Source organism: Passer domesticus, chromosome 1 (assembly GCF_036417665.1).
Source record: "Passer domesticus isolate bPasDom1 chromosome 1, bPasDom1.hap1, whole genome shotgun sequence".
In the NCBI taxonomy this organism is placed as follows: domain Eukaryota; kingdom Metazoa; phylum Chordata; class Aves; order Passeriformes; family Passeridae; genus Passer; species Passer domesticus.
The window spans coordinates 103,445,817-103,466,702 of NC_087474.1; the positions used below are offsets into that span (position 1 = coordinate 103,445,817).

At 44.3% G+C, this 20,886-nt stretch overlaps 1 protein-coding gene across 1 annotated transcript; it reads left to right on the plus strand.

Annotated features, from left to right (window-relative positions):
• Positions 1-2,756: 2,756 nt before the first annotated feature.
• On the plus strand, positions 2,757-20,313 carry DIPK1C (divergent protein kinase domain 1C). The gene is made up of 4 exons (XM_064432044.1): positions 2,757-4,992; positions 9,878-10,555; positions 13,953-14,117; positions 15,756-20,313. The coding sequence occupies exons 1-4, from the start codon at positions 4,435-4,437 to the stop codon at positions 15,969-15,971; spliced, it is 1,617 nt and encodes a 538-aa protein (XP_064288114.1). The 5' UTR covers positions 2,757-4,434; the 3' UTR covers positions 15,972-20,313.
• The last annotated feature ends 573 nt before the right edge of the window (positions 20,314-20,886 follow it).

A 20,886-nucleotide genomic window follows, 5' to 3' on the forward strand; every position in this document is an offset into this window, starting at 1 on the left:
TATTTGGGATGTGTGGACAAAAATTCCAGAATAGTTTTTTGCATCTTAACTTTTCATCTCCTTTGAAGAATTACAAGTAAACCACAATCTGCTACAGTGATTGCCAAGGTATCTTACTGGCTTCTCCAGGCAATACTGTTTCCAAATGACAGGGAAAAGTTGGCATGAGGTTAATAAAGAGATTAATTAATAGGGGATATATGAGAGTAGCAGGACAATTAAACTCTGCTATGCAGAATCTAGATAGTGGTAAAAGGGAAAGGGAAAGCTAATATCTTTGTTGCTTTCCTGGGCAACTGTGCCTAAGAAATATTTCAAAAATTAAAAAGCAAACAGGAGAAAATATATTATAATTATTTTATTCTATTTATACATGGGAAAGCTTTTCTGTCTAAACACCTGCCCTTGTTTAAATCAGTGAATTATACCAGGCTTTTCCCTTGCCCACAAAGCTGTACTCCGTATTTTATACTGTGCCATTTTTCTGCTTCTGGTTCACAATGTGACCCAATAAACTCACTGCTCACTGATGCCATAAAACTTCTGTGAGTAGTTTGCAACATACTCTTTTTGATTAATGATATAAATGAGAAAATACATTTGGATTCCTCTGGTAGACTCAGTACTCTGCAGGGGAATTTCACTGCCTAAAGGGCGTGTTCAAACCTATGTCTAACCTTGAGAGGTTTCTCAGCAGCAACTTTGCCAAAGGAAATCAGAAAGAAATATTTGTATGTTAAAATATCTTTTAAAAGTTGATTTGAACAGCCCTTAAGGGTTTCTTGACCTCCTAGCAGGAAAATAAGAAATTTATATGCCTTGTGAAAGATTAGCAGACATGTATCCTATTTCCATAGACAACCAATGACAGAAGGTGATGAAATCAATCAAAGAGAACAATAAGTCCTAATGAACCAGTTTTACATTTCATTAACTTGAGTGCCAAGGTAGTTCTTAATGACTGATTTTGTTTCTTTCTTCATGAAGAATTCACTAATTAGGAAAATAAGGTCTAATAGCATAATACAGCTTGAGCCTGCAATGCAGTTTGTGTCTGAAGGTGGTGAGAAACATGAGGGCTCAGCAGCTCCTTGGGCTGAGCACTCCTCATGGCCCTGCTCTGAGGAGCTGCTGAGCCGCTGCAGAGGCACACAGCACAGGGACATGCCATGCCATGCTGTGCCAAAGCATCTCCTGGATACTAAAGCCTCTGCTTATCGCACATCTGAACTGTCACAGTGATGTGCATTTTTGTGATGTGCCCAACACAGCGACAAAGAGGAGACCAACTTGATGCTGACATCATGCTCTAACCATAATTCAAAGATTAATTGGGTAGGAACTAATTTAGTTAGTCCTGGATTATTTTTACTGCTCTTGATGTTTCTTGCCTTAATTCAACTTCTACTAATTAATTTCCATCAAGTTTAATTCTCAGGCAAAATGAGAATAGAAGTATAGCTTCCTTTGGGAACACAGGAATGCAATGCGAAGCAGCCACAGTTTAATATATATGGAAAGCAAAGGTTCTCTGATTCAGAGGTATTTTTTAAAGAAAAATTGCTATAGAACATAGGGACACACACACACACACATACACATATATATAAAATTCTGTTAGTCTTAACCTTGAAGCTTAGGGAAATCTGAAATTAGACTTGAATTTTACAGTTAGCAATAGGTTGTTATTAAAGTCTAAACCACTTGATCCTGAACCACCTAGGCTTTTATCTTTTACTAAATCCAAGCTTTCTGGGTCAATTCTTGACCTGTTCTGTAGCTCTCTATGTTCATGTATAAAAGATGTGTACACACACACATACATATCTACCAGACTTGTCCAGCTTTTCCCACCCACTAAAGTCAGTAAGATATTTAAAAATTCAGAGCCTGAAGAACAGTCCCTTCCCCCACCTGAAGGCTATACTGAAATCTTTTGGGAAGACAGGGCTTTATTCTCTGCAAATGTTTCCTGTGGGATTTACCATACAATGAAACTGATAAACTACCCAGTATAAGTGTCATACAACTTGCATTTGCTTCATCAAGCTCTGTTCATCTTGTACTTTTATTTTTTATTAAAGCTATTAAAGCAATATTAAAACTACATTAAAACCTATTATTATTTTCTTTGTTTATTTCTTCATATTCCGTAATTTCAAAGCATCAGCTACCTGTTAAAGTTTAAATTGTTCTTACATGTAGCAGCTGTTTCCAAACCAAAGAGGAGGATGTGGGCTCCTTACAGACCCGGAAATCCAGTGAATTTTAGCTGGTATCTTGGGATGAAAGGAAAAGTGCAGCCAGACACCCTACTGGTGCTGGCTGTTGGGCTAAATACCCTGATCCAGCTGCTGAGGGAACAGTGGCAGCATATGGCTGGGGTGGAAAAGGGGACAGGGCTGCTTCTTTCAGCAACCATTTCCATTAAGATCACCTTATCTGCAACATCTCATTGCATCTTTCAGGTGCAGACATTCATACAGTTCTGCCTCCAGCACCCCAGAGTGCCCAGCCTTGCAGTGTGCATCCCTGAACCAGCCTGGACTTATCCTCAGGGCTTGCTGACCTCTCAAAATAATCTCGGCAAGAAACAGCTTTACATTTCTTTGCCCTGTTAGCAAGTGGAGAAAGCTCCCTGGGCAGCAAGGAGTATCTTTCACTGGGGAAAGGGACTGGACTAGGCAGGTGAGACAAAGAGGAAAACAGGGAGGTGGCACTGGAGGAGGAAGGAACATCCTTTTTTTTTCACCAGCAGTTAGAGAAGGTCAGCTATGACACCTAACCTGGTCAGAAATCTCCGTATTTTGTTCCTGACTAAAGTCAGGTGTAATGAGATTTGTTTTCAGAGCTCTTGTTGAAATACCATTGACACGTATACAGAATTTCACAGACATTTAATAAAAGTGCATAATCTCCTTTGGGGATTGCTGACACATAGAGAAGTCAAGATCCACACTTTAAAAGGAATGTGGGTTTGGTAGCGTCTAAACTATTACCCAGACAGCTTAGGACCAAGCAGTAGGGACACATGCTTGACTTTCCCCCCCCACCTGCATCCCTCTTCCATGTGGGACATATCTTGGGATTGTTCCAGACATCAGTATGGCAGATCTGCAATTTTATCTCCTAGGTAGCAGCAGTCACTGATGAAGGCTGGCTGTGTTCAAGCCTAGCTGGTACTCCTACAGAGGAATGGCTAATCAAAACTTATTGTCCTAGAAATTTCCAAACAACACCCCAAGCTGGTCAGAGACAGCTTCTGAAAGCATTTTCTATCAGACTGAGAAACAGGATTAAAATCTTTTAGTTCTTAGCTGCATCCCTGGTCTTTGCTGCTTGCCACAGTCCCAAGAATCAGACTGTATCACCAGTGCCTCAAAAGTAAGCCCCTCAGTAAAAGGATCAGGGGAAAGAAAAAGAAAATTTGAAAAGGCAGCCTCAGCAGGTGAAGAAACGAGATGGTGGAGAAATCAAGCAAAACACACTGACAGAAGATGTGGCTAATGATAATGATTCTGCTTCTGAGACTTTGGAGATGAAAGTAATTTTATTCTTCTTGCATCTCCCTCCCCACTGACAGTCTCTAGAAAGGAAAGCTGGAATATATCCAGCAATATTTTTATCTTTCTTTTTCTTTTCTGCCACAGTCTGCCATCTACTTAGAAGCTCCATTTCAAGCCCTGCTCTACTAGGGAGAGGAGGACTGCACTGATCGTGTAAAAGGTGTGGATAAGGCTGCACCTGTGTTCTTCCCTTGCTGTTCTGAGAGATAAAATTCGATCATATCAATAGAGACATCTTTCTTTCTAATGACTTGTCAAGGAAGCATTTCTTATTAAGTTAGGCATGATGCTAAGAACATATATCACTGAACTGAGCTCTCTGAACAGAGACGGTGAACATCTGCACCTGGAGTAAGGAAAGGATGCCAGGATCTTCCTTGCTGCACGGGAACAAACATCTGAGTCTCTGACCTCTCAGAAAGGTTAACGATGTCAAATACGGTGGAGCTGACCACACCATAACATGCACACAGCTACAGGGACACAACGAGAGGGCAGGGAGGCAATCTATGGACCCCAGCATCCTGGGACCCAGGACACACTGCCTGTTTGGGCAACGTATCCCCAGCGGCCGCCGAGGGAGGCAGGACACGGGGTGCCGGGCAGGGGCCAGGCTGCACCCCGCCACTGGGGATGGGGAGCCAAGGGGCGAACCCCATGGGGGCGCTGGGGACTGCGCCACTGAAAGGGCGTCTGAGCCGCTCCTCTCTCTTCCTCCATTGGCTCCGGGAGGATAAAACTCAGAAGTTACTCCAGAATAAATGACAACTTTTTATTCCTTTTCCCATGTGTCGGGACACGAAGCTTTCACCAGAGGGACCTGTCCGTCTCCAGGCTGCCTCTTTCAAAGTACCGAGCAGCCGCCTGGATGGCAAAGGGTTCCCAGAGCAGCATTCATCACCCTTCCAACTCCTTTTATTCTCGGGTGAGAAACTCGCAGAGGAGAGGCGGGGGGCGCGGGCAGCAGCCGCCAAGTGGCTGCAGGGGCCGCTTGGCACAGGGGAGCGCAGACAAAAGCCGGCGGAACTACGTGGCTCAAATTCAAAAGGGGCGCTCCGGGCTCCGCCGGGGCAGCCCCGGCCCGGGGAGGGGGCGGGCGCGGGCCGGGGCCGGGGCAGCCCGGCGGGCGCGGAGTGGGACGGGCGTGCGGGGGGCGAGCGCGGCTCCCCGGCCCCGCCGCCGCTCGCTCGGGGCCGCCGCGGCTGAAGCGGCCGCCCCAGCCCAGCCCAGCCCCGGCGCGGCGATGAGGGGCATCCCGGGCTTGAAGCGGCTGCGGCTCAAAATCTGGCGGCGATGCGCCCTGCTGCTGCTCCTCCTCTGGGCTGCCTGCTGGGTGGTGGTGAGCGCTGCGCTGTTCCTCCTCCACAGGAGCGTCTTCTCCGAGAGCTGCACGGACGAGAAAAGCCGCCGGATCCTGGCCAGGCTGGTACGTGCCCCGGCGGGAAGCGGGGCATCTCCCGGGGGCTGCCCGGCAGGACGAGGCGCGGGCGGTCCGTCGGGGCTGCTCTCGGGGCGCCCTGCCCGGCTCCGGCCGCCGGAGGTGCCGCATCGCCCCCGGTGCGCACGGGCGGGCGGCTGCCTCCCTACCTGCTTCCCTCCCTCCCTGCCTCCCTACCTGCTTCCCTGCCTCCCTCCCTCCCTGCCTCCCTACCTCCTTCCCTCCCTCCCTCCCTACCTGCTTCCCTACCTCCCTGCCTCCCTCCCCGGGGCGAGGTCAGGTACAGGCGGCGGGCCGGATCCCGGGCGTGGGATGCAGGTGGGCTGCCTAAGCCGAGCGCTCCGAAGAGGAGGAAAGCCTTCCTCCGGGTGTTGGGGGTTTTGGTTTGTTTTTAGCCGAAAAGCTGCTCGTACAAAAGTCGTCTTTCAGAAGTGCCAGGCAGCTTGGATCGCTTCCTTCATGGTCTGGCGGGGACCGTTGTGTAAGGTGTGGTTAAAATTCAATAAAGGATTTGAGAATATTCATTAAAATTTCCCTTAAAAATAATAATGAAATTATTTAGGATTGTGTAGGAAACGCTTTGAGAAGAGGAGCAGCGTGGGTTAATGCTTTTAGTTCAATTTTGTTTCTTAATCAGGGTATCTGTAGTGCCATTGGTTAGGTGGGATGATTCCTCCTAGTGGGAATTAAACAATCTATCACTTCAAGGAAGCAAAAGCTGATCATAGATTTTGCTTAATTCTGTATAATAAAGGAAAAGCAAGTGTAGGCAGCAGTCCTGACAGCGTGTTTTTGATGGCAGTGAGCTCCAGTTTCAGTACCTCAGGAGCCACATGGAAGTAGGGCTGAGCTCAGGTTTGCAGCTGAAGGAATGATTCCTGCCTCATCCTTACGTGCTCGGGAAGAACACTGAGATACGGAGGTGCACGGAGCTGCCGAGCTCAGGGAGGTCCAGGTCCTTGCCATCGTAGTCACCAATAAACTGATGGACAGAGACTTGTTGCTGTTCTTCGGTTTGGAAAGCGTCAGGCAAGGCTTCAAAAGCCCAGGGATCATATTTCAGTCGCAAGCTTGGAAAGTTGTCTCTATCACTGAGACAGCTCAGGTTCAGACCCTCCTCCCAGAGGAAGAGTAGCTGAGATTGCTGTGCTTGTCTGTGAGTAGATGAATCATCAGTAGTATCGTTAAGGTTTGTAAGCAACACTTTTCCCAGATGACCTTAGAAAGGGCTTGTCCTTCTAGTGGAATAATTAGAAAATGAACTTGTCTTCATCCGCCCCAAAATAAGTTCTTCTACATCTTCTGAACATAGCATGAGTTTCACAGTTACAGAAAGTGCAACTGATCTGTGAACAAATAACCTGATAGCTTGAGTCTCACACCTTCTATTGGGCAAAAATCAGCTTTTAAGAAAAACTATTTTACTAGTCATCTCTCAGTAGGAGATGAGTTATTTTAAGGAAGTGGGTGCAAATGCCCTTGCAAGTGGCATTTCTGAAGGTTTTATTTCCTTATTCTGAGTAAGACATACATCTGTGCAGATGTGTACTGCACTGAGAAGGGTAAAATAGCACTGGGCAATTTGCAGGGACCAACTTTAGCTCTCAAAAAACCCCCTTTGCTCTTTCCTAATGCCAGTCTCATCTTCATTTACACTGAACACACTAAGTCATAGCAATCAATTTCTGTTCCCTCTGGAGAAATCAATTAATTTTGATGCTTTCCAAACCTGGCTGTGCATTGCATTTACATAGAAATAGTAGCTAACAAGGCAAAACATCAGTTTCAAGGCACTGATAGTGGTACAGTGAGTTATTTAAATTTATTTAAATCCTGAGCAGGGCTTACATTCATTTAAGCTTTTACATTAATTTAACCCCAGCTTTTAAAACTTATCTTGATAAGTCCACTGAAGACAGTAAAAATTATGTAGCCAATTTTAATAAGATACATATGAGTGAGTCCGAACCATGCTCTTGTGTGTGCATTTTTTGTGTAGTACAGCTGCTTCTTTATAAAGCTTTTGGCTTAGTAGCACTTTCATATTTTAGTTTTAAGTATCTGGCACTGAAAGAAGAATTTGTGGCTTTCGAAGGTCAATCACTAGGTCGATTTAAAACTGTCTCATCAACCGATCTCAAACTTCAGTCATTAAGACAGGGATGGCAGTTAGGTTGGAGGACCATTTCTGAAATATTTCTTTGGGGAATTGATTCTTCCTTTTATCAGCAGGATGATGGACAATCTTGTATAGTGAAGTCTGAAGTTAGTGGAAAGCTTCCTGTGTTGGTAAATAATAAATCATCCATTGTGTCATGGCAGGGTAATCTGTATTACCTGGTTAAATGCTTTCAGTCCACCAAATTTGTGTTTTAGTACTATAAAATGCAAGTTAGTACACTGGGGAGCACAATACAAGCCATGCCAATGTGATGGAAGACTGTCCTGTAAAACTGTGTGTTTAGAATGGATGTAAGGGTCAAATTATTGCTACAAGATGCACTACCGGTGCAAACTGTGCCTAAAAGGGTGATAGGAAACGGTTCAATCTTCTTGATTGCTTCCTTGAGGAAGTCTTTTTGAAAGCCTTGCTTGTCTTTGTGACCAGCTGAGAATGCACTTCTGGAAGGCTGATCTCTGTTTCATCACTGTGAGACCATGAGCTCTTTGGTCAAGTCCTCTTTCACAGATCCCAGTTTGCAAAACACTGCACAAGTTCATTGTTAAGAAGAATATGATTCCAACGCTGTTTGTCAGATTCTAGGTTAATAATCAAATATTTATAGCGTCAACTGAAAAAACAGCAGAAGTCCTAAATAACAACCAGTTCAAAAATGTTCTGTCTCCTCTGCCTATGAAATCTGAGTCTGCTTTTTCCACAACTACTTTTTTTCACTAATGCCATTAAGAATGACGTGATGTCAACACAGAAAAATGAGCTGTGCCTTTGACATATTTGGCTACAGGTTATGGTTCTTTAAGTCCATGCAAGTGAGCCCTCTAAGAATGGACCGCAGTAAAATTGTCCACAGGGGCAAGTGTCCACCCATGTGAACCTAATTACATGACTTAAGTCCTATCTTCTCTTACTGTACAAGAAGAGAATTAGATTGTGGTCTGTCAATAGAATTTTAAATGTGCTTATACTTACAATCCAAAGAAACCCCAAAAAATTCCTTCTGTTTGTAATTTTCTTTCTAAAATTGGTTAGAGCTCCAGATGGTAAGAACTGCCAATCTACTTTTGTTGAGAAAACTACGTTTCCTACTTTAAAAGGTAGAGTAAAACTGTGTTACATTCGTAGGAGTAAATTTTCAAAAGCAAGAACATTGATCTACATGCTCTGTAGTCTGCAGATCTGAGTCTGAGTGAGTTTCAGAAGTCTGAGTGGGTCTCTTTAGTCATTCTGATGTGGATGAGGATGCAGATGTGTGTGTCCATGCATGGACTCAGTGTCCAGACACTCATGCAAGAATTTGCCTACCTGACTCACCTTGTTGGCGCTAATTGTTCCCACTTGGGCTGTGAGAACGTCAGAGTATAAATGAATTTTATGTCTCTCTGAACTTCCCTCAGTGAGCTGTTTCTGTCAGCTGATCACCATTCTTAGAGTTTGGACTTAATCCTCCACCCATTCCCCGGTGTGCTGTTTAAGGCTGGACTCTAAATGTTGCTTGGCATCAAAACCTGTTCCTCTGATGCACACACCTCAGGGACTGTCCCAGTAAAATACATTACTTGACTGCTGTGATCACGTCCTCGTGTAACAGCCAGTCACAAATGAGGTGGGGCTCCGGCGGCCACTGCAAGCTCTGCACGTGCAGGGGGGACCTGCAGTTTGTTTAAATGAAGATTCAAATGCCAGAAAGCAATGGAGGTGGATGACACTGTCAAGCTGCCTCACAGATGTTTGGCTTTCTACACCACCCCCTCTATTCCCCTTTCACCAGAGACCTCTGATCATCCCCTCTCCTGAGCGACCCAAAGCAGTCCCTACAGCTGCACTTCTGAATGACCATAGGAATACATCAACTGCCTCCACTTTTGGAAATGATTTTATGGAAATTATTCTGGCTTGAGAGAACTGGTGAGGGAATCCTTGCAGTTCTTGCACTATTTTGCATTGACCACTAAACTATCAAACAAGTTCCCTTGTTTCCAAAGACTGATTTCTTTCCAGTGAATAAAAGATTAAGTTTTGAAGCAATTAATATAAAAATGTCACTTCTGAAAACTACATAAAAAACCTGGAGAGTCATTGTGTTCTGCAGCATTTACATACTCAAAAATTCTTGGTCCAAAGCTCATTGAATGCAACTTCTATGTTTCCTGGGGATACAGGAGCAGGTTATCACAGCTTCCTTCAGGGTATGTTGAGTGCAAGGCTGAAACATGCAGAGCTGTGGAATGTCCCAGAAATCCAGCTACACATGGATTTTCCTTTAGCTTTACTGGGGATGTCTAACTCATGCTGCCCTGAACCTTCCAGAGAAGACCTGTATTACTCTGTGCCTTAAAGCATTAGAGCCATAATCACACACAACACAGCCAAAGTGTTTAAAGTTTGTCTCACTGAACTCATATGTGTAAAAAGTTTCTGATTAACAGGTCATCCAGTCCCTTTCCTTGCCCCTGAAAAGCCTACCCTTTACCATCCCCATAATCCCTGTTTTGAAGCAAAACTTCCCTAGTAATAGATCTCTAGAGACTTCTGAAAAACCATTGAATGACCCAATAGTTGTAGGTGTGTGTTTGCAGTTCCATGACTGCTGCAATCCTCGTGAGCTTAGGTCTGTGGCTCATTATTTGTCTTTCTTCTGCATGGTCCGTAGGGGTGTGGTTCTGCTATGAATATTCTGCTCTTTCACTCCAGTGCCTCGACTACAGCAGCGGAGCCCTGACTGGGGACCTCTGTGAAGACCTGTGTGTGGCACAGAAGCTGGTGTACAAACACTGCCTTTACTATGACAGAGGTAAGAAGGTCATTCAGGCTGATTGGAGAGGCCAGCCCATCATACTGAAATCCAAAAAAGAAAGCTTTTCAAGCTACCAGCATCTCAGTATGCTAGAGGAGGTGGAAACACAGGATATCCCTGAAACAGAGCTTCTGCTTATGGTAGCTCTGGAGGTCAAAAATGCCCTGGGGCTGGAACTGTCTAACAATACCATGGGGCCCCTGTGGACAAGGAAGAAGGGACCACGTTGGAAAGCACAGGTGGCCAGCATGTGGTCCTTGCTCCAGCAGGAAGAATATATCTACTTCAGTTTGCTGCAGGACTTCAGCAAACATGTGCTACGAATTATTGGCTCTTGTGGACACTTTTATGCTGTGGAGTATCTCACAGCTGGACATGCCTGGCACAAAACTCTTTTTCCCTTGGAAAACGTGATCGGCCCCTCCCTTACTGGACACAGAAGCAGGGTGAGAGCCATCATTGACATTGCGCTCAGCTTTCTGGACATGGTGCAGCATTTTGATAATGATTTCTCTCACCGCCTTCACCTGTGCGACATCAAACCAGAAAACTTCGCAATCAGGCACGATCTCACGGTAAGTTAGGCCTTTGGGGTGGTGCTCCAGGAGTTTGAGGTCAAATTCTAGTCTGAAGGTGACTGTGTAAAAATGACACTTCACTCCTTGTACGGCTTTTGGCTGTTTTTGCAAAGCCAATGAATTTACAAGCAACAAGGGAGATTCTCTGAAGCTTTTCCTCTTTGTAATGTGTACAGCCACATTTTTGGAGCAACAAATCCTGCTGCTTATTTTGAAAACTTCTCACTCCTGTTTTGTTTCACTTCTTCAAAGACACCGGTGCAAGGTCCCTTGGATGTGGTGAGGGATGCCTCCTGGAGGCAAGGGGATTTCAAAAGCTCTAAATGAAGCTGTAATTTGAGTCATATTTCTGGTAGTGATGCTGCAATGAAAAAACTGTACGAATTTGAAAGCTAAGGCTGAATTCATGGTCTGACACATGAACTCCCCACATCAAAACACATATATTTGTGCTTTAGGGGTCAGTGTAGCTGGTCTGGAAGCTATGCAAGGACAGCAATATGAAACTCCCTACTATTGTCACTCTTTGACTTCTCATGGTGCAGCTGTAACTCGGACCTGATAGCTACGTATATTTTCTTAGTAGTAGTGCAGCTCACATTCGTTCTGTGGACAGAAATTCCTCTGGTTTTGGTTGGAATTTTGTCTAGAGATTGAGAGTACCGTGCAGGGAGTGTTTGAATTTGCAAAGTCATCAGTGGAGTTTCTGCACTCTGAGTGAATATAAAGCATTTTCAGGGACTTTAAGACTATTTTTAGTACTCACTGAGTGTTAATGTAACACTTGTATCTTCAGAGCACTAGAGAAACTCTACCTAAACATACAGCCATTAAGAGCAATTAGAGTGTTTTCCCTTCACCCTTCCCTCCCCTCCCGTTGTTTATTCAGGTGCAATACAGCAGCTGAGCAGGGAATGGGTGAGGAGCTACAAGAAACTAAAGCAAGCTGTACCACTGTTTAGGCAAAGCAGGAATTCCTCAAGGCAGGCTTTGCCCATCTTCCTCAGTTACTCAGGGCTGTGGCTCCCTGTGGCTGAGCACAAGCCAGAGCATCTGTTTCACAACCCACTTACAGGAAAACAGATTCCATTTAGGGAAAGGGATGAATACAGGATGTGTCTTCTCTTAAGAGTCCTTTTGGTGAGGCTTGCTTTGCCAGGATCTTCCAGTGACCAACCAGTTCCAGAATGGGAACACAGCAATGCAGCCTCTTTTTTGTCTCTTATGTTTGTTTTCAGCTATTTTTTCACTTGCTCTTTTCTTGTGTAGGATAATAAAAACCCCCACAATTGTACCACTATTCCTCATTTGAGTAATGAGACTTCTAATGCCCAAAGAAATGTGCCTGGAATGCAATAGTTTTACTTTGAAGATTATTTTCATGTGGTGGGGATAAGCCTCCAGCCTCCTTGTGCTCTCCTGCAGCACAGAGAGGAGCTGTCTCATAGCTCACCCAGGAGAAATTTAAGCTGCCATGGAGCCACATAAGGTATAGAGTTAGAAGGAGGATTGGGTGAATGCACAGTGCTCTGGGAGAGCTTCCTCTTTTACCAATACTTCAAAGAAAACTGGAAAGATTACAGCATGTTAAACATGATTTTAAATAGGTAACGAGCCAAATTTGGCCCTTCCTGTATTTCTTTAGGTACTTTTTTCATCAGCTATGATCATAGCAATGCCCACCAAAACATGGCTGTTTACAGGCAGAGTGTCAGCCAGATGTGTCTTCACAGGGTCTAGCTGGATGCCCACACATTTCTGTAAAAGAATTTCAGTGAAGCCACTGAACCCTTTGGCAGCCATGTATTTGGGAACCAGGGCTGTTTTTTATAGTGGAGCAATGGATAAGATTGTCAAATGTGCTGGCAAAGACCCCAGCTGGGAGGTGGAACATGGAACAGTGATGCTGGGACTGGGGAAACCCCACACTACTCTCGCTATCTCTTCTCCAAAGAACTGAACAGCAAAAAAAAAATTTTAAAAAAAATTGCCTGTCCAAACATGTAAAATTCCTTAGGCTACATCATCATTATAGACCTCTCCAAAATGCTTAAAAATACTTATATTTTTAAGATATGTCTCATCTCAGTAAGATTTTTCCCTATGGAAAAAGGAGTAGAACTAAATGAAGATTAGAATATGTTCTTTATTTTGCCTGTGGAAGGTTTATTTGGCCTTCTACCAAACCAGACATCTTTAGTTCCTGGGGTTGATCCAGTTGCTGTTCCAGTCACACAGTTCATCTTCTCCTGTTACTTGGGAGGTCGAATTGGAAAAATAAAACTACAATTTGAGCCCAAGTAACTCTGCTTTGCCCAGGTCCCAGACATTTTCCTCTACTAAAATGTGTGTCAGATGCTGAGAGAGAACATCCCTGATCCTGACTGTCAAGTGTGAAATGCAGCTGTGAACATTTGCTGGCTGCACATCCATGATGATGGACACAGGCTTCCTTCCCTGTGGTTACCCACAGCTTGGCTCACATCAGGCAGCTGCCATCCCTGTATTGGATTTCTTTCCCTCTTTATTACTATGATTTCTTTAAGTGAAGCATTCAGGGGTGGAGTGGCACTGGCAGAAACTGAGCCCACAGCCCTTGGCTTGCAGAGAGGTCTGACCCCCAGCACGGGCAGCAGTTCTGCAAACACTGCTCTGAGGGCCTCGTGCCAGGGAGAGGAAAGTGGCTGACCCCTTTCACTCAGGTTTTTTTCTGCTGTGACCAGCTTCTGGCTGGACTCTGTTACAGGACAAATTTCTGGACTATAAGAAAAAATAACTGTGCACAATATTTGTGTGAAACCATAGCAAAGAAGACTGGACAAGGCCAGACCCAGCTTTCAGCAAAGTCAGGGATCTTCTCCTACAGCTGAACAGACTCAAACCCACAGAACGCAAGGATGGGTTTGCAGGAGCTGTACGAGGTGCAGCTATCCTTGCACATCCCACTGCTCCTCTCCACAGTGGCAAAGTCAGGGGTTTAGCCTGAATGCTGAGTTCTAAATGATACTGTCTGGCCCATGGGTAATTGTGCACCATCATGTAATTGGGAGGTTGAGGTGCCATCTGCATATGCTGCACCAGCAAGTAAATCCATCTTCAGATTGGACAGGTCCACTTTAAGGTGAATCAATCCAATTGACCCCAGGGATGCATGTTGTTCACAAATAATTTTTCCATTCCTGGCGTCATAAGCATTGGCTGTTTTTGTTTAAAAAGTGGTGCTCATTAGGTTAGTGTGGCTCAGTTAAGTGAAATAAAGCCCCTGTGATCCCAGTTCCCCACCAGCAGATGCTCTCAGCACAGCATTTCCCAAAGCCAGCAGCAAAGAATTCCTGCTCAGCCCTGTCCCAGAGGCTGTGCCGTGCCAGATCTGATGGGCTGTTTTTATTCACAGGTGGTGGCCATTGATGTGGATATGGCCTTTTTTGAACCCAAAATGAGGGACATCCTGGAACAGAAGTGCACAGGAGATGAAGATTGTAATTTCTTTGATTGCTTTTCAAAATGCAATCTGAAAATCAGAAAATGTGGAGCACAGAGAGCCAATAACAACTTGCAAGTGAGTAGACACAGCTGTTTTATGCATCCATTCCTTTTAAAATCACACTGACTATAAAATGCACGATATGTACAAGGAGACTGTGAGATGAAGGCAGTCAGGTTTTTAAACATGTCCATGTTAGTTTCCTGTTCAGAACTCTTGTCTTAGGGCATACAAACAGATGTTTATATTCTCTCTATATGGTGTTTATTTGCCACAATTTTCTGTAGGTGTTAGTCCAGTGGTACAGACAGGAGAGCAGAGTAAACAGGGGCAGGGGATCAGGACTTCTGCCTCCGCTCAGGGTAAAGTCACATTCTCGAGTTGCACTTCAAATCCTGTGGTCATTTCTGGGCCCCTCACTTCAACAAAGACATTGAGGTGCTGGAGAATGTCCAGAGAAGGGCAACGGAGTGATGAAGGGTCTGGCTCACAAGATTTGTAAGGAGTGGCTGAGGAAGCTGGAGATGTTTAGGCTGGAGAAAAGGAGGCTTAGGGACATCTTATTGCTCTTTATGACAACCTGAAAGGAGGTTGCAGTGAGGCAGGTGTTGGCATCTTCTCCCAAGTAACAAGCAGTAGAACAAGACAAAATGACACCAAGTTGCACCAGGGAGAGTTTAGGTTGAATAGGAAGAAAAATTCCTGAAAGAGTGGTCAAGCATTTGAACAGGCTACCCAGGGAAATGGTAAAACCACTGTCCCTGTACATGTTCAAAAAACTTGTAGATGTGGCACTTGGGACATGATTTAGTGATAGACTTGGCAGTGCTGCATTGACACTTGGACTCAGTGATCTTAGAAGTCTTTTCCAACCTTAGTGATTCTATGATTCTGTGAAGTTGAAGCTGTCCAAGTGTAAGCAGTGGTTGTGATTCTCCACTCTACAGATGCAGTGTGTGGATGTGCTGGAAAGAGGTGTCCATGGGGCTCTTGGCTTTGGGATGAGGTGTCTTACAGCTCACCCACCTTGTGTTGGTGGGAGGCACTGGTGAAACAGAAGAGCTGGGGGGATAACATGTTGGCCTTTTGCATGCTTCTACCACCCCCTCATCCTCACCACTTGTTATGCAGAGTCACAGAATTGTTTAGGTTGGTAAAGACCTTTAAGATCATCAAGTCCAACCATTAACCCAACTCTGCCAAGTCCACCAACAGATCACACTCTAGTGCCACATCTACACGTCCTTTAAATGATCCAGGGATAGTGACTAATCTAATTTTCTGGGCAGCTTGTTCCAGTGCTTGACAACCATTTTGATAAAGAAACTTTTCCCAATATCCATCTAAACCTCCGCTGGCACAGCTTGAGGTCATTTACCCTTGCATTGCTTGTCACTTGGGGGCAGAGGCTGATCCTCACCTGGCTACAACCTCCTTTCGGGTACATATAGAGAGCTATAAGGTCCTCCCTCAGCATCTTCTTTCCTAGACTAAACAACCCCAGTCACTCATAAGATGTGTGAAGTGCAGGAGCAGCCTGAGAAGGGCCATCCCTTAGCTAGAGTATAACCTTTATGGATGCTCCTTTCCTATACCTCCTTCTTTGAATGGCACTTTGGATTCAGATGACATTTTGCTACAGTCCTAGGGAAGCAGTCGGGCATTAGTCGTAGCTCCTGAAACACAATGATCTGTTCTTTTTCCTTTCCCCAGGTAATTTGTGACAAAATATTCCGTCGCTGGTTCTCCCCGAATCTCAGAGGACCGCTGGTTTCCCTGCCCCTGCAGCTGCAGCTGCAGAAAGCCGTGCAGGAGTGTGCCCAGCCGGGGCACACGGGTGCCGCCGGGCACCAGAGGACTCTGAAATCCCTCTCGGAGCTGTACCACCTGCTGCGGGTCACTCAGCGAGAGCTGCAAGGGCCAGAGTAGACACAAAAGGCAGAGCTGCAAAGGCCACATCCCATTATCTCTGCCAGCCCTCCTAACCCCCTGCTTTTACAGCACAGAGATTGCTTTTCTGCTATGCAAATGAAGTTCATAGCTGCAGGTGCAGCACGTCCTGTTAATATCCTGTCAAGTGTTACATTGCTTTACATTACTTGGATTCTGTTCTTGCTTATTCTCCTGAGGAAGCACTACCCCTGTCCATCAGCATACAGCACATCCTTCTGAGCTGCAGTCGCTGCTCAGATAGCATCTGTCTGAGCGTGGTGCTCAGAGGATGCATTTACAGAAGAAAAGTGTAAGTGCAGCAAAACTTGATCAATAATTAAAAGAATGGGTGGGTGGGTGTGAATAAGTACATGTATGGTGTTTGTTTTCATTCCTCTGTCAAATGAGGTGGGTTTTTACAGTAGATACAGAGCATTTTGTGTGGAAAAAAAGAGAAGGGGGAGATCTCAAACAGGGAAATGTGCTGTCACACAAGGAAGGAGTTGCTTTTGTACAAAGCAATCTTTTCTGATGTCCCCAAATGCATTTTCTCAGGATCATTGCATTACCTGTGCCATCTCTAACTCTTTTGGGGAAAAATTATATAAAGGTACTTTGGACTTTTCTAGAGCAAAATAATTATACCCCTGCTGAGCTCCCATGTGGGTACTCATATCCTGCAGTGAAGAGGTATGAATAATGCTACTGGATTTTCCCATGTGAACAAGCCCTCAGGCACTCGTACATCAGAGCATTTGATAAGAAGCACTCCTTTGCCAGAGAGCAGAATTGCCCAGGAATGCCAGCCATCTGTCCTTTGCACAGAACAATATCCAGATGCAGAGTTTTCTTCCACGGTATTTTTTTAATGAACAAAAGGAAATTTTTTTTGGTACAAATTCATTATCTTGCAATCAGTTACGTAAATAAAGATCTCTAGATTAACTTAAAAACATTGACTTTGCCTTTCAAATGTGTAAAGCTGTAGCTGGAGAAATTAAAATAGGTTTAGGAGACACTACAAGTGCATAGGCTCAATACTAGGCAATGTCCCCATCATCTGGTTTTGGCATGGGGACATTACAACCCCCACAAACAGGAATCCCAGCAGCCTATGGCAGCCCTCAGTTGGAGGAATCAATTTTAAGACCAGCAATACTGGTTTGTGGATGTGAGACATGTAACAACACTTAATCTGCTCCATCTTTATGTTCCTCAGCCTTATGACAGCTGTGAAGCCTGCGAGTGCTAATTAAACTTTCCATTTCTGGAGTGCTTCTTTAAAGTAAAGCTAAAGACTGCCAATGACCAGAAAATGGGGGCTGTTGACGAGACCTTGAACCCTTAAAACCTAGCTCAAATTTTCAGACTGGTGCTAGGGTGTTTTGATATAGATTTCTTGCAATAAGCTATCATATTTTTAAAAATCATGCAAGCCTTCAAGAAACTCATAGCAAGAAGAAGGTCAGATGCCTTGCCTGGGGCTGGACAAGCTGCTGCTGAGGTCGAGCTCAACTTAGGAGCTCCTGACTGGTAAAGTTGCTCTCAGTCTCATGCTTCTCCTTTAACCAGGCAGGCAAAGAATGTTTCAATACTTTAAGATCATTCTTTGCAAAATCAGGAAGGAAAAGCAGAATAAGAAGAAACACGAATTCCAGAACTAGCCCTGTTACAAAGTCATGAAATATATGGAGAAAATGATAAAGAACAGATTCAGATTGTGGCAAAGGAACAGGGATAGGTAAAGTATCAGTTAGAGAGAAGACAAGACAAGATAGATTAAGGGGAAAAAAAGTAAAAAATACGTCAGCCTTTGTAGAAACATGATTTATGATGCAAGATTCAATAAAGTGACATTTAGTCTGGGGAAGAAGAGGCTGAAGACAAAGATGATAACTTTCTTCAAAAACAGAAAGAGGTTGATAAAAAAAGAATAGGAGAGAACTTCCCTGTCCAGATTTCCTTGGTGGATATGACCAGCAATGAGCTTAAACTGTAGCATGGAAGAAAACAGGTAAGATATTTTCTACAGGTTTTCTGATAGAATGGAACAGTGAAGATATGACACAAATCATCTGGGAAACCTTCAGACTTCAAAAATTGTGGTTTTTAACTACAGGCAAGAGTGAGTGCCTGTAAGGAATTATGTACATGAAGTTAAGTTGGTGATGCTACCTTGAGGTAACTTCTACCTTCAAGACATGTGACTATGTAACCACCAGTTTGCTTTTGTGCTTTCGTGACACAAATCAATTTTTGTGCTCTCTCACAACAAATCCCCCCTTCCTGATCCTTGCTAGGTCAGGAGGGACTCAATATATGTCTCAAATGCTAATGGGGAACCTGAAGATGCTCCTGTTTCCCTGGTCCCATTCTTTGCTCCATCCCAAGCTCAGAGGGTACCTTCAGGGAAAAGCAGGCATCGCTCAGACCCTCGGTGCTTTGCAGTCATGCTCCCCCCATGGGAGATCCCCTTCCCATTTCCAGATTTGCATTTCAGACAGGATAAATTGCTGTTGGGTGGGATGTTCCACTTTCAAAACAGATGGAAAAAACATAGTGAAATGAAAACTGGTGGCAGCCAAATGCTGGGGGAATGTGACTCTGCTCAGAAGATCCTTTTTCCTTGGCAGGATATAGGAAGGGAAGCTGCCTTTGACAGATTTCTCCAAACCCTTCAGGGCCTGGCTGCAGCCACCTCCACCTGGCAGGGACCTCCTTCCCCCACACCACACTTTCCCAGGACATTAGGTTTCACTTCTTTTCAGCATACAGAGAAACCTCAGAAATCTCTCAAGATCGACACAATTGGGTTATTTGTCCTTGGCTGGGCTGTGAGATTGCATATCACTGATGCAGCCAGCTCCAGGCAGGCTTTGGTGCACACCTTCAAGGAGACAAGGAGAATCTGACAGGCTCTGTGAACACAGGGCTTGATTCTTCACAGCCCCCCATGTGCTTTGTAATGTCACTAAATCCAGGGAAACAGGAGAGAAAGCACCACCAGTGCAGCAAATGACATATTGTAATTTAATTAGCACAGGTAGCAATGACCAAAACAGGAATAAAACAGTAGTTGTGCCTTTATGTCCCTGGGGCAGAAAGAAAAACCTAAGGTACTGGTTTAGTTGCCATTTACCTTAAGTAGACAAGTGCAAACTGCTGTAATTTGAGCCTGTATGATTTTATAACCACATTTTTGGTGAAAATATTGGTTTTTTTGATTGAAAAATCTATACAGGTGTTTGACAGGAAGACCCAGGGCTGGTGCTCCTTTCTGACAAAGCCACTCTCATGCTGCCCTGGCAGCACTGCCCCCCCCTTTGGCAGTTAGTGCACCATAGCTTTGCAAAAATTGTGTAAGATTCTTCCCACTGCTCATCCCTTCCATATAAAAGATGACTTACACAGGCTCACTAATAGCATTTGGTTGCACTGGCAACAGCCACTTTAGTCCAAGAGGTCTGTTCCCATTCAATTGATCTCAGCCCCATCCCTTTGCTCTGTTAGTCTGTTCCCATATCCTTTTTGCCCTATAAAAGTGGCATTATCTCCTGATTAATTTCTACCACTTGCTGAATTAGTGCCTTAGTCAGCAACTTCCACCCCATATTTATGGCTCCCTGTGAAACAGGAATGGCATTAAGTCATTGTTTATTCGTTCTTTGCATCTCAGTTAGCAGCATATGCTTCAGCTCTGCAATAATCCAAATACATTGTCTGTCCCTTCATTTTACAAGAGGTGAGTCCAGTTGGAGGTCTGCTTCATCTTTAGAAAATCTTTAGAAAAGATAAATTCAACCCAGTGATCAAGATTTTCACAGATCTCCTGATTTTCTCCAACTGGCATTTTATGCTCTGCAAAACACATCTGCAAAGAATATTCCTGCACTAGGATGATACAAAACAGAGCAGAACTCCTTGCTCCAAAGGGTTTATGTGGTCCCCCTTGTGTTCTAGGTTGGCTCAATGGTGACTAGTCCAGAAAAGCAGGTCATTGCTGTAGCCAGAGTTGTTTTTACAGATACTATTGCTCCCTAATGGGACTTCCCAGACTCCCCCTTCACTCAGAGCATTCAGAAGCATTGCTAGAGGCACCACTAGAGATAACAACAGATATTTGGGACTGGGAGAGAAGAGACAGAAGGGTTTGATTTTTTTTATTAGAAACATTAGCTGAACAACACATTACCTAAAGGTGAAAAATGGGATCATGTACTCAAGAGGTTAGAGACTCCTCACTCTCCTCACTGATATTTTTTCCCCTTTGTTATACAATGTAGATCCAAGCTAGCCTATTTATTTTGGTGTAGATAAAAACAAAACAAAACAAAACAAACTCCTCAAAAAATAAAACAAAAAAACCCCAAACCAAACAAAACAAAAAAACCCCAACCCAAACAAAAAAAATTCAAGAAGCCATGTACCAGGTTGCCTGTCTTTCAGCAGATCATATTGTCATGTATAACAGCCAGGAAGGTGATAAATTTCATCTTTTAATGAGTTTTTAGCTGTAACATGGGAGCCTTGTAGTTGTCATGCCAGTCTATGCATCTGGGCAGACAACTATAAAACAAACCCAGAACCTGTATCAATGAATGCGAACAACCAGATTAGCGGTTTTGGCAGATGTCCTCTGAAGCCTAGTACAAATGAAAAATGAAGTCCCTCTGTCTGGGCCACCTGTAGTGAGTCCACACAATAAGCAGAGCCACTCTGCAGGAGCCTGAGTTGCTGCCACTTTCCTGGATCCTCAGTGAAATCAGGAGAAAAGCTGCTGGGCTTTCAGTAGCAAAAAAAGACAGCAACACATAGTGAGGGAAAGAATGAGATGCTTGGAAGAATGAAAATCCAGGACAACTGAACTCATAACCAAAGAGATAAGAGACTCCATACTGAAAACTCAGAGAAT

What these genes read in the sequence shown, in the direction of transcription:
- DIPK1C (XM_064432044.1), top strand. Translation starts at nt 4,435, where the DNA reads ATGGCAAAGGGTTCCCAGAGCAGCATTCATCACCCTTCCAACTCCTTT. An exon ending in GCCGGATCCTGGCCAGGCTG is followed by an intron (nt 4,993 to 9,877) that starts GTACGTGCCCCG and finishes CTTTCACTCCAG; the next exon opens with TGCCTCGACTACAGCAGCGG. An exon ending in CAATCAGGCACGATCTCACG is followed by an intron (nt 10,556 to 13,952) that starts GTAAGTTAGGCC and finishes TTTTATTCACAG; the next exon opens with GTGGTGGCCATTGATGTGGA.